Consider the following 18,213-nt stretch of genomic DNA (forward strand, 5'->3'; position numbering starts at 1 on the left):
CCGTGATCCGATCCGTCTCCGGCCTCCCAAGTGCTGGGATTACAGGCTTGAGCCAGCCCGGCCAGTTCTATGGGTTTTAATTCATGTGTAGAGTCACATGACTACCACCACAATAAAGAAACAGAACAATCCCTTCACCTAGAATAATTCCCAGCTATTGCCCCACATAGTAAAACCTTTTCTGCATCCCATCCCTGCAACCACGGATCTTTCTCTGTAGTTTGTCTTTCCAGAATACCATATACATGGAAGCATACATGTGTAATCTTTTGAGCCCGGCTTCTTTCACTCAGCATAAGACCTTTGAGGTTCACTCATTTTGTGTGTATCAGTAGTTCATACATTTCTGTTGCTGAGTAGTTTTCCATTGTAGGGACGCAAATGTTTTGTCTCAGCCTATAGCTTATCTATTCATCTTTAAACAGGGTCTTTCTCAGATTAAGGTTTTAAATTTTGATGAAGTCCAAATCGTCATTTGTCTCTACTTTTATGGATTGTGCTTTTATGTCATATCTAAGATCCCTTTGCCTAACTGATGGTGATGAAGATTTTCTCCTATGTTTTCTTCTAAAAGTTTTACAGGTCTGTAATCCATTTTGAGCTACTTTTTGTACAATGTGTGAAGTTTAGGTTGTGATTCATTTTTTGTTTGTTTGTTTTTGCTTATGGATGTCCAATTCTTCCAATGCCATTAGTTGAAAATATTATCTTTTTTCCATTGAAATGTCTTTATAACTTTGTAAAAACTGCTTAGCCATATTTGTATAGGTCTTTGGACACTATTTGATTTCATTGACTTATGTGTCTAGCTTTTCACCAATACTGTCTTGATTACTGTGGCTTTGTAAGATATCAAATGGGAGCTCTCCAAAGTTATTCTTCCTTCTCAAATTTGCTGTGGTGATTTCAATTCTATACATTTGGCTGTCCTGATAGAACCTCATTATTTTATATGTAGCTAGGTATTATTTGCTGATTGTTGAGGATTTTTGCACCTATGTTCATTAGGAATACTGACTTTTATATGTTGACTATTATTCGAGACCGTTAAATTTAATCATTAGTTCTAGAAGTTTTCTTTTTTTAATGGATTCCTTGGGATTTTCTAGGAAGACAATGTCATCGTCTGTGACTAGTGCCAGTTTTTGATAAAATGGAGACATCCTTGCCTTGTTCTTAATCTTAGGGAGAAATTCTTCAGTCTTTGCTATTGAATATAACATCAGCTATGGGATTTTTGTAGATGCCCATTATTAGGTTGTAAACAATCCCTTTGAATTTACTGAGTTTTTTTTTTTTTTTTGTCATGAGCAGATTTTGAATCTTTAAAATGCTTTTTATATTAAATGATACTGTCATGTGATTTTATTAATATGGATCATGTTGACTAATTTTTGAATATTGAACTTGCCTTGCATTTATGGGTAGTCCAATTGGCCATAGTATCCTTGTCGTTTTATATATATCTGGGTATTGCTGATTGTTGAGGATTTTTGCACCTATGTTCATTAGGGGTACTGACATGTAGTTTTTTTATACTGTGTTTTTCTGTTTTCAGTATCAGGGTAATTCTGGCTTTATAAAATGAATTGGGAAGTGTTCCCTTCTCTTGTGTTTTTGAAAGAAGTTGTGTAGAACTGGTGTTATTTCTCTTAAATGTATGGTAGAATTTGCTGGTGAAAACACTGAGCCTCAAGTTTTCTTTGTGGAAAGGTTTTTAGCTCCATATTCAGTTTTTGTAATAGCTATAAATGATTTAGGTAACTTATTTCTTCTTGTTCAGTTTGGTAATTCATGGCTTTGAAGAAAACTATTTGAAGGTAGTTTGTGACTTTGAAGGAACAATTACTGAGAGGAGAGTGTTGAAGTCTCCAACTATAATTGTGAATTTGGCCATTTAATCAAAGTTGTCAAATGTATGTGTACAGAGTTATTTGCAGTATTTTCTTATTATCCTTTTAATGTCTGTGGGGTCTGTAGCAGCATTTTCTCTTTCATTCCTGATATTGATTATTTGTGTCTTCTTCCATTGTTTTCTTTGTTAGCGTAGCTAGTGACTTTTCAATTTTTAAAATGTTTTCAAAGAACTGGATTTTTACTTGTTATTTTTGCTATTATTTTTTGGTTTTTAATTTAGTTGATTTTTCTTTATTATTGCATTTCTTCTGCTTGCTTTGGGCTTATTTTTCTCTTTTTAAAAATAGTATATTAGTGTGGAAGCTTAGATTGTTGATGAGAGACCTTTTTTCTTTTGTAATGTAAGCATTTAATCCTATAAATGTCCCTCTAAGCACTGCTATGGCAGCATTCTACACATTTTTCTATTGTATTCTTTTAAATTTAAGAAATTTTTAAAATTTTTTCTTGAAACTTTCTCTTCGACCCATAAGTTATTTTAATTCCCAAGTACTTGGCGACTTTAAAGTTATCTTTCTATTATTTTCTTTAAATTAATTCTGTATGGCCAGAGAACATACTTTGTATGACTTTATATGTTTGAAATGTTTTAAAGTTTGTTTCATGATCCAAGTTTGTTGTATAGCCTATTTTGACAAATGTTCTCTGGGAAATACTTGAGAAGATTATATATTCTGTAGTTGTTGGGAGGAATCTGTTATAAATGCCAATTACACCAGTTGGTTGATGGTGCTGTTCAGTTCTATACGTTTCACGATTTTCTGTCTGCTTTATTAATTACTGAGAGAAGAGTGTTGAGCTCTCTAACTATAATTGTGGATTTGGCCATTTGTCCTTTCAGATCTATGAGATTTTCTTTATGAGCTGTGATGCTCTGTTGTAAAGTGCAAACACATTTTGAATCATTATGTCTCTTTTAATCATCATATCATATAATCTGTTTATTCCAAGTCATTTCCTTGCTCTAAAGTCTGTTTTCCTTGATATGAATAGAGTCACACCAGCTTTCTTTTGATTACTGTTAGCATGGTATACATTTTTCTATCCTGTTACTTTTAACCTATCTATATCACAATATTTAATGATGGCATATAGCTTTGTTTTTATTTCTTTCCATTCTGACAATATGTGTCTATCAATTTTTAATGTGTTTGAATTATTGATGTGCTTGAATTTAGGTTCAGGATTTTATTATTTGTTTTCTCTTCTTTTACTCTTTTTTTTTTGTTCCTCCACTTCTCTTTGCTTGCCTTTTTGTGGACAATTTGAATATATTTTAGTATTCAATTTGAATTTATCTACTGAATTTTTTGACTCTCCTTTTTTGTCTAGGGTTTTTTTTTTTTTTTTTTTTTTTTTTTTTTTTTATTATGTTTTTTTTTGACTTTCTTTTTTTTTTAAGGTTTTTTTTTTTTTTTTTTTTTTTTTGTGCTTTCAATAGGGACTGCAGTATACTTACTTAACTTTTAACAGTCTACTTAGAATTAACATTTTACTACTTCAAATGGATTATGGAAAGCTTACCTCTATGCAGTTCCCTCTATCCTTCCCTATTTTTGTTGCGGTTGTCTTATGTATTACATCTAATACAATGTCACTTTCAAGCATCATACTTACATTTAAGAACTTAAGAGGAGAACGATAATAGTATATTATATTTATCCAAATATTTACCATTTCTGTTGCTCTTTCTTCATCCCTGAAGTTGCCTTTCATTATTTTGTTATTATTTTCCTACCATCTGAAGAAATTTTTAAAGTATTATTCTTAGAACAAGTCTGATGGCAAGAATCTGTCTTCCTTCCTCTGGGAATGCATATACTTTGCCTTCATTCTGGAAGCAGGTGGATATGGAATTCTGTGTGTATTTTTGTAGCACTTTAAAAAGGTTTCCCTGATTTATGCTTTCTTATGAGAAAATCCACAGTCATTTGAATTGTCATTCCCCTAAATGTAATGTGTTGTTTTTCTCTGGCTGCTTTCAAGATTTTTAAAATTTTCTTTTGTGTCCAGCAGTTTGATTATGTTGTGTCTGGACATAATTTTTTTGTTTATTTTATTTGGGTTTTGCTAAGCTTCTGGAATCTTTAAGGTTATGTATTTCACCAGCTTTGAAGAAAGAATCACTAAAAACTTCTCAAACATTTTTTCTTTCATACCATACTCTTTCTCTTCTCCTTGGAGGATTCTAATGACAGAAATGTTAGATCCTTTGTTACACATGACCTTGAGTCTGTCTTTATTTTTAGTAATCTTTTTCGTTTTTGTTGTTCAGATTAGGCAACTTGTGTTGCTCCATCTTCATATTCATGGACTCTCATCTCATTCTCCTGTTATTCTCAGTCAGTGAGTTTAAACAAATTTCAGTTTTTGCTTTTATTTGATTCTTTTTTATTGCTTCCATTTCTTTACTGAAACTTTCTATTTTTCACTTACTTGAAAAATGTTCACTCTTACTTCTTGGAATTGGGTTAATAACTGCTTTAAGGGTTTCGTCTGATAGTTCCAATGTCTGTGACATCTCAGCCTTCGCATCTGTTGGTTGTCTTTTTCCACATGAGATGTTGAGACTTCCCTGGTTCATTCTATGTTGAGCAATTTCAGGTTGTATTCTGGACATTTTGAATCTTATCTTATGAACTCTGGTCCTTTTTGTCATCTTATAGAGAATGTTAAGGAATATATATATATATATTTTTAAGGCACAGAACTAGCCCACTTAGGTTCAGATTACAAGTTCCTGCTCACCTTCCCTGGACTCTCTGGTTCCAGTATCAGTTCAGTTTTCAAAGACTTTGCAGGGAGATTTGATGTGCCCTCACTTGCCTCATGCAGTAGCTGGTTGTGTGTGGTGTTTTACCTCCTAGTTAGGGACAGATGCACATGCACAGTCAGAACTGAGCCCAGAGGTTAATATACAACTTTGCGGTTACACTTTCCTCAGCTTCCTCTTCTTCATCCTCTTCTTAACACTTGCTCGTTCTCAGGGGGTCCCTTCCTGCTCTGTCTAGAAAGTCGGGGCTTTCATTTCTCTGTTCTTCCCTGTGTCACTAGTATCTGTCTCTGGGGCCACATAGTGAGGGGAGAATGGGGGAAAACAGCTATGGGGATTTTACCTACACTCTTGGGACTACAGTTCCTCTGGTTGGACAGAAAGTTTCTCCTCACTGAGAGTTTTAGAGCCTGCCTGGCTGCTGCTGCTGTTGCTGCTGCTGAGGAAATTGCCTGAAAGAAGGGTTGAGAAAGAATGGGGAAACCAAACAAAGAAAATCCTAGGGGATTTCCTCCATGCACATTGACCTGTAGAACTTCCTTTCCTGCTCCTCAGACCAGAAACAGAGGACTTCTGTTGGAGCTCTTTCCATCATGCTACACCTTGTGCACAGTTGCGAGTTTAAGGCTACCTGTGAGTTCACACCAGGGGATGATACAGAAGGGAAGGCCACGAAACTCATTGCCACTTCATGGTGCTTGAATTTGGTTACCTTTTCTGCTACCATTTACTTCCTAGAGTCCTCCAAGAGCTGCTCCATGAATTCTATGTGTTTTAGTCACATTCAGTATTCAGGGGGTGGGACACAGCCTAGTGTGCTTACACCACTTTGAAGGGACCCAGAAGCCCGTGTGTGTGTGTGTGTGTGTGTGTGTGTGTGTGTGTTCAATATGAAATCAGAGCTTCTCAATCTCCCACATATCTAGAGAGAAGGGAAGAAAACCAGGAAACTAACTTCGCTGAGCATCAACTATGGATCAGGCACTGTGCCTTGGAGCACAAATGTGTTGTTCTGTGACTGTAGGGGGAAAGTGTGGTATTGTCAATGCCATTTACAGTGGGGGAAATTAGGCTCGACAACGTAGTTCAACATCATCTAGGCAATAAGTAGTAGACAGGGTGTGTACCATGGTCTGTCTCAGAAAGAAAGATCCAGGAAGCTCAGTGAAAAGAGAAAAAAACTGACAGGTCCGGGTCTGATGTCTGGCTCTCCCTCTCTCTGCAGGATGGAGGAGGGGGATGCTGCAATCATGCATCCCGGGGTCGTGTGCATCATGGTGAGGCTGCTGCCTCGGTTGTACCACGAAGATCACCCACAGGTACCTGGTGTTGAATATACGTGTTTTGTCATCTTCATATGACTGATCTCTCAAACGCCCTCTAACCCAAGACAGCTTTTTTCCTTTTGTCTGTGCCTTCAGTGCCCTTTGTTAGCAGAGCTCCCCATGGGAAACACCTATAGTGGGAAAGTACCAGGGTGTCCTGGACACTTGACTGAGTTGTGCCCACCCTTGCAAGGCCATCCAAAACAGATCACTTCTGTTGAAAAAGCTACCTTCTAAGAACAACAACCAAACAACAACAACAAAAAACAACTGAAAGTAATTGAACCATCATGAGGCAAGTCCCAGGTGCTAAGCTCAGCATCTGGCATTGGTGGGAAGTCCTTTGCTTCCTGGTATGTTCATCTCTCTCCTGGATGCTGGCTGAGATTCTGGCCCTGTGCTCTGTGCAGTTCATGCACAGCTAGCAAGATGAGCATAGACACTGTCCGCAGAGCCTGCCTCTATGATGGGGAGAAGGAGGTAGTGACAGTGCAGACAGACTAAATAAATGAGTTCACAAATGAATATGTAATTATGAATTGTGACAAGTGATATTACAGGGAAAAAACAGGGTGCTGAGGGAGAAGAATGAGAATGGAGGCAGGAACAGACCTCATTCAATCTAATTTAGATAAAGGATTGGAGGTCAGGGAAGCCGTCTCTAGATGGTGACATGTAAGCAGAGCCCTGAAGGGTGAGTAGCCAGTACGAGCTGGGTGGGAAGGGGCCTGCTGTTGGTGGCTAGGGCAGGAGAAAATTGGGAGAGCCAGGAGCAAGGGCTCCCTGGTCAGGCGATGATGGGGATGATGGGGCATGCAGGCTTCTGGGAGCCTTGACAATGCACATGATAACAAGAAGCCTCTCTCACGTGAGTGGAAGGTGACATGATCAGATTTTGTATTAAAGACATTGCATTGGCTGCTTGGTGGAGAATGGACAGGGAATGAGGGTTGAGGGGAAGAGGCAAGGGGCAAGAGTTACGAGGCTCTGCCTGCAGTCCAGGTGATGTGTGGTGATAGCTGGATTAGGGTGGTGTCTGTGGGAAGGTGTGAAGAAAGGAATTAAGAGACCTGTTCGGAGGCAGAACCACAGGCTTCCGAGAAGAGGAGGCTACAGGTAATGAGAAGACAAAGAGCCAAGGCGACTCTCAAGTGTCTGTCCTGGCAGAACTAACAGCGCCATTATGGGGAGAAAAACTGGTATGAGTGAGGGCGTGGAGTAACAGAACAAGATGAAGTTGGAGTCAGCAGTCTCAAGATAAAGAATAAATATTTTAGAAGTTCCAAGAAAGAGCCAGGCAGAATTGAGGAAGGCCTGGAAAATGCACCACGTTATGTTTATCAGCAGCCAAGGAAAGAGGATTTATTGGCTTGAGCAGCTACTCTGTCCCGGGCTGATTCTTGGCCCTTTCTTGGCTTATTTATTCCTCTTGCAGTTTTGTCGAGGGCATCATTGCCTGTATTTTAACCAATGGAGAAATGTGAATTCAGACAATGCACATGAGTCTCAAGGATGCCTATTTGTGGACCTGGTATTTAAAGTGGCCTTACCTTGGGGCAGGCCTCCTGGTCTTCCCTATACATAGAAGTGGCTTCCGGAGGATGAATAGCAGGACCTAGCACTCTCAGGAAGCAATGAAGGGTCCAGCCTTGCTTTGTCCAGGAGTTCCGAAGGAGGCAACATGTTTGGGGAAGAAATGGCTACTAGTTGACATTATTAGTCATAGCCTAAAAATGACAGTGACCTCATAAAAATATTGCAAGTCCTCTAAGATCAGTGAGAAAAGTGGAGTGGTGGAGCAGAAGCTCTGAGACAGCAACTGTTTCCAGGAAAGGAATCTGTAGTGTTCAGCACAGGAGTTAAGAAAAGGCCTGACCCGGTTTCATGTCTCCATGTCCCTTCCTTAGGGAATGGAATTCTTGTTCCTGCTCCTGTTCCCCTGCTGGAGAGTGATGGAAAAGTGCTGTGAAGCCAATGGCACAGATACACATAACAGTGAGAGTTGGGAAAGGGGTAGGCTGATATAAACTGGGATAGGCAGTTAACAATATCCATGTCATTTCTCATGGTTCTGTGAGTCAGGGATTCAGAAGGGCACAGCAGGCATGGCCTGTCTGCTCCATATGGTGCCGGTAGGGTTGAACCTCCCAGGATGATCTCTGCAGCTGTGGCACCTCAGCAAGGCTGGCTCCCTGGCAAGGGGCTTCTAAGCTGGCTTAGCTGAGTGGCATACCTGGGGCCTTGGTTTAAGCGGTCAGTGGGATCCTGGAGTCTCCTCTACACAGCCCTCTCCATCTGGCCTCTGCCTGTGTCCCTCCGGGCAGACTCTTCAACAGGGCACACAGTGGCTCCTGGCGCCCACAGGCACAAAACCAGAAGCTGCCAGGCCTGCCGAGGGCTTAGGCCCAGGAAAAGCCAGCATTGGTCAAAGTTAGTCAGGGACTCGGCTTAGACTCAGGGGGAGGGGACATAAGCTTCCTCTTCTGTGAGGGGTGACAGGTGTGTGCAGGTGAGAGAGGCCTGTGGGGAAATGTCTTTAAAGATCAGCTGCTCTCATTACCTTACTCATCTAACAAATGGGCAAAAACATTTGACCCCTAAATCCCATCTTGTAGCCCATGAATGACCTAGAGTCTGGGATTTTACATTCTCTGGCTTGGTATTTAAGCCAGGACCTACCTGGGACAACATGGAGACTCTTACACATTAGGGATCACCTCTGTGCCAGGAATGCTATTTCCCCAATCTTCACAGCAACCTTTTGAAGTCCATGAGATGCTCCCCATTCTGCAGGTACTTGGGGCTCAGGAAAGTTGTTTGACTTCCTAAGATTGTGGTGATGGTGAGGGGAAGATCTGAAACACCTCTGGCCCAAGCTTAAGATATGTTGGATGAATGGGTCCCCGATCTTTGCAGTTCTCACAGAATGCAGGGTCATGCATTCTGGGCATGGCACAGCTTTCCAGGTACAATGGCCTTATCATGAGGGCATCTGGCTTCCTTAGCTATATTTCATACAATGCATTGTACTTGCAATTGGAAAGACCCAGCCAGTGGCCTGGGTGGTCTTAGCAGTCAGACAGTTGCTGATGGATGCATTCTGCAAAAATCCACGCAGCAACATCTGATGAAGTGACATAGAGTGGATGGTGGCCTTTCCTGCTGCCTCTTACAGGCCTGGAAGCTCCGTGGATAAGCCTCAGTTTTAGATGAACTCCCTGAGTCATCACATCACCATATGGGGAAGAACCTCTGCTCTTTGCTTATTCTATGACGGTAATTGGACAAATGAAGTATGCAAATGAGAATTCCATTTGGAACGAGTTACGTTTTGTATATCCAGGTCACAATAAGTAATTTAGGAAAAGTCTAATTCACCCTCACTGTCTCTCAAATATGCAAATGAAATGTAGTGCATTTTCTCCAGTATTTTCTGCAGATGCCAAATCAGCAGCTATTAAAGTTGGATAATTACAGTAATTAATTTCTGAAAGGGAGTGGGGGAAACCTCACAACAACAAATAGAATAGTAAATCAAATGAGAAATGAGACCACACAAGAAAATGCTGAAACAAAACGGACTGCAGGCCTCCACAGGTTTTGGTGTAGGAAATGGAGCAGAGAGTTTCAGTAGATGGCAGTGTTACCAGCAAGATGGAAAGTGTGATTCCTGTCATCTTCCTTTAGGTCAGCTTGGTGGTTCCTAATACTCCCTACACCCATACCTCCTTTACATTATTCACTTGCTCTCTCTCCCCTATGGATGAGAATTTGATGGCTTTCCAAGGTGCACATGTCATCTTGGAGGCCGTGACTTAAACTTATGGGTGTTCTCTTCTAGTTTATTTCCAGTGGTGGCCATGTTACATTTGTTCTGTGGTTCTTTTGTTCTGGAGGTTCTTTTCCCCTCCAAAATGATAGCTCTATGAGCTGCTTTTGGAAACAGATATTCCAGCTGTTTTTCTGCTTCTGGCATCATCATCAATATCAGAAATTGGGTGGCCAGATTTTTACTATGCACAATGCAAAAATGGAGTCCAGCTCAGTTCTCTTGGAGCTGAGTTGGCTCCAGAAAAAATTAACTAATTGGGAATAAAGATAATTTCCCTTTCTGGCAGGCTTAGCAGCCATGAGGGTCTGTCATAAGAGATGTGGCCATGGGCTAGAACTCTGACCAGTATTGGAAGGACTTTCCAGTCCCAAATGCCATTCCACTTCCTTGAGGTCTACGGCATCTAATCGGGTCTTAACTGAGGGTATTTGTTGTGCACCAGACAATCACAATGCAGAGAGTGGAAAGCCAGGTCTAGTTTAGCAGACTGTGTAGCTGCCCATGTGGTATGTTTGCTTTTGTGAATAATTACAGAACACCTACTATGTGCCTCTGGGGATTCAGAGACAAATGTCACAGGACCTGTAATCGGGGTTTGAGGATGGGAGGCAGGGAAGTGTAGAAGACAGTAAAACAACATCCTGATGGCTATAACAGAGGTTTGCCCACAGGGCCTTGGGACACAGGAGAGGGAAAGACTCGGAGAGGTGGAACACCAGAGCTAGGCTTTAAAGGAAAAGGATGTTTATGCCAGATCAGGTAGAAGAGGGAGGGAAGAGAAGCTCAGACACAGAAAGAAGCACAAAGATGCCTATTTGGGGACTGTGAATAGTTAAGCTGGGCTAGAATAGAACATATGGATGAAAAGGCTAAAAGAGAACACATTAATGGAACATATGGATCAGTGGGGCTAGAAAGGTCACTTGAAGTCACATTGTGGAGGACACTGAATGCCGAGCTAAGAGAATTGAACTTTATTGCGTTGCCATTCATCGACATCACTGTCAATGTCATCATTGTCATTATCACTAAGTGTTTACTGAACACTTACTATAGAGGGCAGACTTCAGGCTCTGAAAACAGTAGATTCTGGTCAAGTCTCAGTTGGGTCACCAAGCAGTCACAGAGCCGTGGGGAAATTATTTAACTTCTTTGATTCTTAGCTTCCTTTGTGTAGTGTGGGGATAATGACATCTTCTCTGAAATATTATTATGAGGATTACATGAAGCAATGCGTGAAGCTTAGCATGGTGAGCAGAACACGCACAGGGACACAGGAAGGAAGCACTTGCTAAATGGTGCAGCTACTATCATCAGTTGCTAAAAGCTTTACAAGCATTTTATCATTTAATCATTATAATAACCATGCAAGGTGGATATCAGTAGACCCATTTTGCAGATAAAGAATTGAAACTTGCAGGAATTAAGCGATAGAATCAACATTGCTGCAATAGTGAGTGTACATGCCTGACATGAGGACTGGACCTCCTGCCGCCCAACAAGTTGCCTTTCTCACAGGGAAGTGGGAGGTTATGGAAAGGCAATGGCACAGTCAGGCCAGGGCATTAGAGAGTATTATCATCCTCAGTCTGCATCTCGAGTCATTTTTGGGTGAATTCCAGAGATCTAAAGGCTACGGTGAAGACACTGCTGCCATGGAAGCCTCCAGAATAGCCTGGCAAGACACAGAAAAGATTGGGTTCAGGGCTCCATGTATCTATCAACTCATTTATGCCTAAATTTAGAAAGGGTACCATTTTCTGGAATTAGTCTTTATTGCAAACACTGAACTAATTGTATGAGTTTCAAATAACTAAAATATTGACAGCATTAATAGCCCTGGATAGCATTGCATAAGGGCAGGCTATTTGAAAAGAGCCATTTCCACCAACAAGGAAATTGGTAAAGTAGGACTCTTGCTTTGTTAAATTATAACACATTAGACATTCCAAATACATTCAAAATCTGTTTCCTATGCTCTTTCCCACTCAGCCCCTTACGCAAAGTATTTCTGTTGTTCCTCAGTGGAAAATCTCAAATTCTGGCCAAAATCTAGGTGACTTCTCACAGTAGTCTCTATAAATAGAGCAAATACGGCCAGGTATGGTGGCTCATGCCTGTAATTTCAGCACTTTGGGAGACCAAGGCAGGAGGATTGTTTGAAGCCAGGAGTTTGAAACCAGCCTAGATGACATAGCAAACTCCATCTCTACAAAAAAATTTTTAAAAAATTAGCCAGGCATGGTGGTGTGCACCTGTAATCCCAGCTACTTGGGAGGGTGAAACAGGACGATTGCTTGAGCCCAAAAGGTTGATGCTGCAGTGAGCCATGATCATGCCATTGAATTCCAGCCTGGGTGACAGAGTGAGACCTTGTCTCAAAAATAAAATAAAATAAAAAAGCAAACAGATGTAATCTCACATAGAGAAGAAAGGATGAAAAGTAAGCTCCCATGGATGTGGAATGATGGTGTAAGTTAAAGTCAGATGGAATCAGCCCTGGCCTAATTATCAGATGACCTTGATAATGTTCCTTTTCCATGACATACATAGGCTACTTTGCTTCTCTGTATCTCAATTTCAACTACTCAGATTTGGCCTGGATCACAGAGATCACAGACTCAACATCTTGGGTCCAGAGAGGTAATGAACATGCATAAGTGAAACCAGGTGAAAGCTGTAGTCAGGGGTGGAGAGTGTGGCCAAAGGAGAGCACTTGCTCTGTGTAAAGGTGTCTACATTTAATTAAGGAGAAACAGAAACAGAAGCCCACCCAAATGAAGCCCACCAAATGAAACACTTCTCTAGGCCATCAACTTATGACCCATATGAGATAGTAAATTCCAGCTTTTTATAATCAGTGCATGATGCAGTATCAAAATCATGAGCCTTGGAGTAAGGCTTGTGTTGGCATGTCAGAGCTGCTACCCATTAGCTATGTGGCCTGAGGAGATGGATGGAACCCTTTTAAGTCTTAGTGTTCTCATCTGCAAAATGGGTGTGATGATATTTTCCCATTGAGAAGAGTAGAAGAGAGCATAGTCGTAAAGTCCTTAGTACAGTTCCTGCCCTGTGTATGTGTGCATCAGAGGCTGGCTCCCCACGCCCGCTCCCTTCCCTTCTAGCTCTGACAGTCTGTGTTCTGGGTCATGGTATATAAAATTCTGAAACTATTAAGTAGAAGATAATACATTTTAGGTATATTTCCAACTGACATTACACTATTGGTAAATGAGTAACAGGAAGTTGATATTGAACTGTATGTTAATTATCTGCCGATGAATCAGAAGACTCGGTACTTTCTCTGGCTGGTTCTGCACTTTATCAGTGATCTACGTGAAGCTGAGTGTGGCTGGTTTAAGGCAGGGAGGGGAGTTAGTCATCAGATGTCAAAATGGGGAGAAGAAGGGTCCCTACCAGCTTGAGCGAGGGATCAGAATCCATGGGATCAAAATTCAGCAGTGACAATGAGGCCTGTGCCACGTCTGAATGCATGTCTACGCTGGGTGGGGAAGGACAGAAGAGTGTAAGTCCTAGCAGTTTCAGGGCAAGGTCAGTAATAGTCCCAAGTGAAGTGAGGACATGATACAAAGAATTTCACCTTCTGGGGGTGGGTGAGCTTAGTGTCCAGCTGGGTGGGCAGGCTCTGAGCTGGGGCACAGACATGTCCACTTCCAGGACCCCCAGAAAGTCAGGACCAAGCTGGGAGGTCCTGGGCAGGCAGGCTCTCTACAGATGGGGACCTTCTAGAGCAACAAGCAACAGGTCCTTACTTCCATGCTGGGGACCACATTGGAGACTGTTGTACCAAGGCCTGGAGTGGGCAGGACACTGATTTGGGTTAGGCTGGGCCTAGGACCAGAGCTTAGAATGGGGCCAAAAAATGGAGGGTAGTCCTGTCATCTGGAGCATCTGGTGGAGGCTGCTTCAGAGACTTGGGGGCTTCTCAGATCAGCTGCAGCAGAAGTGGGTGAATCTCCAGGCAGTTCTCAAGAGGAAGGGCAGCACTCGGTCTCCAGGCTTCCCAGCCCTCCAGGACTGGCAATCTGAGGAGTTCAGGGCTCCGTGCACAGTGTTTGCCTTGCTCCATGTGCTGGCGTGGGGCAGGGTATGGCCAGCAGCACAGCGAGCCCCTTTGCAGGACACCCAAGGGCCCGAATGTTGCAACTCTGCCTTATGACCCCCCAACCCTTTGAAAGGCTGTGCTTACTGTCACCTGCCCCGCCTTCACATGTGCTGTTTCCTTTCCCCGAAAGCCCATTTTCCTCACCTGCTTAGCTCTCTCTTCATTATCCTTCAACACTTCATTGGCACATCACTATTTCTGACTCTCTGTCAGCCCTCTGGATTAGGTGTGCCTATTGTGTTTTAGAGTAGCCTGTGCTTACTAGGCGGCTATTCTAAGGCAGAGAATAGCCTAGTAAGGCAGAGATGGCCACTAGGGAAAACAAGGTGAAGAGTCATGGGTCGAGCAGCAGCTCACGGTGTTGTGGGGGTGGGAGAGAAGAAGAGAGAGAGAGAGAAAGAACTAGCCATAGTGTGGAATTTATCATGATTGAAGTATAGACACAGTGCTGGCTGGAAAAGTCAGAAAAAGTTTCTTGGGTGAGGGGACACATGAATTGTCTCTTGAGTAGTAAGCAGGAGCTCAGCAAAGGGATGAGATTGGAAAGGACATTCCCAACTTCAGGCATTAGTGGAAAAGGGCATGGTGTTTAGCAGAAGCTGAGACTGTCACTATGGCTGCAGTACAGAGGGGACAAAAGTGGAGGATAGGAAGAAAAATGGGAAAGAGAGAAATATGCTGTAGATGTGAGATCCTGGACTTCTGTTTACAGGACGCATTGCCCATCATCTGCATGTAATTTGGAAAAGAAACAACAAGTTTGGAGCAGGCACCCACCCACTCACTTGGTTACAGATCTGCCTAATTATGTTGAGGAAGCCAGGCCCTTTACATGTGGATTCTGCTAGCTCCTTGGGGGTTGGAATCTCTTACACCTAAACCACGATCATAAACTCCCAAGCCTACCAGGCCATATGGGTACCGTGAAGCAGCATATCAGGTTGAGGGACCATGGCAAAATGGAAGGTTCATGCTCATATAAAGAGAGACCTAATTCTAAGTACGCAGTGGTAAAAGCAATAACTTGTCAAGTAAAGCACATCTGTAGGCCCCATTTATTGCTGTCGTTTACAATCTTTGATAACTTAAAGAGCTGAAGTCACTTAAAGTCTATCATCTCTCTTCAAAATCATCAAGAAAAGAACATTTTGACCAAATTGGAACAAGTGATTAATCCAAGTTTGAGTAGCTCAGTAAAGTCTCTAGTGCTTTTTGGAGTGTCTGGGGCAGCAGGCACTTGGCCTCTCTGGTGGTTTTTATTTCTGTGTGAGGATGACATGGTTCATGTGCAGAAGATGCACATATCTTGGAATGCTGAACCCAACACCCATGCCTCGTTAGAGGGACCCATTGCTCCAGGACCCAGCCCTCACTGGGCTTTGGGGATCATATTAATCTGCACCAAGAGAGAAAGTGGAGAACAGAGAGAGCGATACATAAGATTGAACATCCACAGCCGGACCGCGTGTACTTAAAGGCTAGACCGTTAAGTGGAGAATGCAGAAAATTTCTTAAGGCTGCCCCACAAATCACCCTGTGCTAATTTGCCTTGCGGGCCCAGCCCGCTGGCCAACCTGGTGACCCTGCACTCTTACCATTGAGTCCTAATTGCACCTCCATCCCCTCTCCTGCATTGGAAGTAATATGCGTTAGGAAAATCAATCCATTTGTAGGGGAAGAAACCACACTGGTTTCCTGCTACTGCTCATATTTTCACTAAAACCCCGTTTTACTGGAACCAACATTAAAAAAACAGCGCATTTTATTCAAAACAAGGCAATATTGGTATTGACAGAGCTGCAGTGATAATGAGGACGATCAATTTTCCCTCCTCCATTATGGGGTATTGAGCAATTTTGGAGTAAACTTGCGGCATAATTAGACAAGATCAGCATTTCTCCCTTTTGAAAACTTTCTGTTTTTCTTTTCTGCATATTTAGATTTTAAGTATTCCTGCTACGGTGGGGGAAAAGAAGCAAAGCCAAAACAAACCAGAACAAACCCAGAAGTCCCCAAAGCAATAAGTGAAGTGCTGGTAATAAAAACTGGAGATCATAGGCATTTCTTTTTAATCCTTTTGAATAATACATTGTGATGTTATTTTTGCCTTTTGGTTCATACAGACTGCATCCCAACTCTCACCCTAAATTGAAATAATGCAGTTACCAAATAAAATAATCTGAGTTTTGGGACATGAGATATTCAAGGCAAGAGGGTGGATGTTACTTTTCTGTTTTGAGAAGAGAAGCAGGAGCTGGGCTTGGTTGGACGAAGGAAGAGAGAGTTGGAGTCTCAGAAAAAAGACCTGGGGAAGGGAATCAAGGACTTTGGGTGGATTTCCATGGGGAAGAGTCAAAGTGATGGAATAGTTCATAACGAATTAGCTTTGGCATTTCTGCTTTTGGTTTCTGGTCCTTGCTGGGCTACACATGTCCATCTGCCAGTTCAGGCTGGCTGTGCAGACGCCACATTCTGGGGAAGGGGATCCTGTCTTCCAGGCAAGACTGCTCCTCCACATCAGTGACATCATATGCTCAGGAAAATAGCAATGCTGGCAAATGGTCACATTTCAGAATGGCAAAGTCCAACCTGGGAAGGATGTCCCCCTGGAAAGTCAATCTAATGTAGTTTTATCCCTCTTCCCCCAGTGCTCACCTTTTAAACCAGAAATGTTGTTGAAGATGTCTTAGAGATAGGGGTTTCCTTGAATGCCATCAGTGTGAGGCAGGAGCTACAGGGCCCATGTGTTTGGAAGGCGAGTGGGAGGCTGTGAAAGGGGCCTGGGCGAGCCATCCAGTTTTTAAAACAATCTAGAAATTGTTGATGAACAATGTAAATATTTTTCTTCATACATTTTAATCCTTGAACCACGTGTGCTACAAAACTATGTTAGCTACATATGGAAGAACACTATCTTATTTATTTCTGTCACTTAGTGCTAGAAACATACTCTTGACCATCTTTGGACAGGCAACCCCTCAAGTGACTGCCCGTGTGGAGAGGAGATGATGGAATGAGGTGACTCTGAGCTTGAGGTTCGGGATCATTCAGGTTCTAGCCTTACCATGTGCCCCTGGCAATTTCCCTCTCTGGGCTCAGCTTCCCCATCTGTAAAATGGGTATGATAATAGTGCCTCCCTCATAGGCTTCTCACAGTAATTGCGTAATCCATACGTGTCAAAATGCTTAGAAAAGGGCCTGCTGCAGCTTAAATACCCAGGAAATATCTCATCCCAGGATAAAATTTGGCCCTCACAGTAGATGCCAGGCCTGGAGTCCCTTCTAACTTCAAGAGCCTTGTGAAATATGTGAGAGGCTGCAGGGACCACCCCACCCGCTGTGCTCAGATGTGGTAAATTCTCTGCTGGAGCACGTCTCACACTGTGCTGGGACAATGTGTCTGCCCACCTGTCTCACCTTTAATCTGTGAATCCCTTGAAAGCAGGGACAGTGTCTTATTCATCTTTAAATGCCTAGAGCTTTACCCAGAAGATGGTGCTGAGAGCCACTTCATTCTTGTTTGAGAAAGAAGAGGAAGAGTGGAAGCAGGGAGGACTCCAAGAAAGCTCTTACTGGGGGGTGTAACAGGTGGTCTGTGATGTGAAGAGACCAGATCCCGGTCCTCCTTAGAGAGAGATTATTCAAGTAGTGCATTCACAGCTTCTCCTGGCTTCACTTTGGTGAACTGGACCTCATTTACACGATCATTGATCTCCTTTCTTGAAACTACAAACTGCGGCACAGGCGTAAAATGTGGAAAGAATGCTGGTGCCTCAGGTCGGGTTCCCTGAGTGGAGCCTGAGACAGGGGTCCAGGTATATGGGATTGTCGAGGGAAGGACTCAGGAGAGGAGGAGAGTGAGGGAGGCTGGGCGGGGAAGGAGCTGAAAGAGGATGCACTCACAGCAAAAGTCTTGTCTCAGCCGGAGCCCTTGGGGTTCTGAGGCTTGAATTGCATAACACAGTCCCAAGGGCACTGGCCTCATTGGCTCCAGGCTGGAGTATGTATGTGTGTGCACACAGGTATGTATGGTGCATGTGCATGTGTGTGTGGACGCATGTGCGTGTGTATGTAGGTAGTGGGCATGTAAGTGTGTTTGTAAGTGTATTTGAGTGGGTAGGGCTCCATGGTCCCTGAGCAGAGCAGCTCCTACCTAGCGGAGGGCAGTTCTGCAGAGAAGGGGAAGCCGTGACAGGTACACCTCTCACTTGGAGAAGGAGGTCTGCATGGGGCACAGTAG

General features: G+C 42.7%; 1 protein-coding gene across 26 annotated transcripts in view; it reads left to right on the forward strand.

The window, feature by feature from the left end:
* WDFY4 (WDFY family member 4) overlaps positions 1 to 18,213 on the forward strand; it is a 297,261-nt gene that overhangs the window by 70,569 nt on the left and 208,479 nt on the right. For 25 of the 26 annotated variants that reach the window (XR_004177002.1, XR_004177003.1, XR_004177000.1 and 22 more), the window contains one exon: positions 5,916 to 6,009. Coding sequence is in view for 19 of the 26 variants with exons in the window: in XM_021943264.2 (XP_021798956.2) it covers positions 5,916 to 6,009 (94 nt within the window). In the remaining 7 variants the exon portion in view is untranslated. Of the gene's footprint in view, positions 1 to 5,915; positions 6,010 to 15,913; positions 16,035 to 18,213 lie in introns of those variants that run through there. The other variant, XM_031652354.1, reaches the window with a different exon arrangement.

The sequence above is a fragment of the Papio anubis genome, chromosome 11 (genome assembly GCF_008728515.1).
Source record: "Papio anubis isolate 15944 chromosome 11, Panubis1.0, whole genome shotgun sequence".
In the NCBI taxonomy this organism is placed as follows: domain Eukaryota; kingdom Metazoa; phylum Chordata; class Mammalia; order Primates; family Cercopithecidae; genus Papio; species Papio anubis.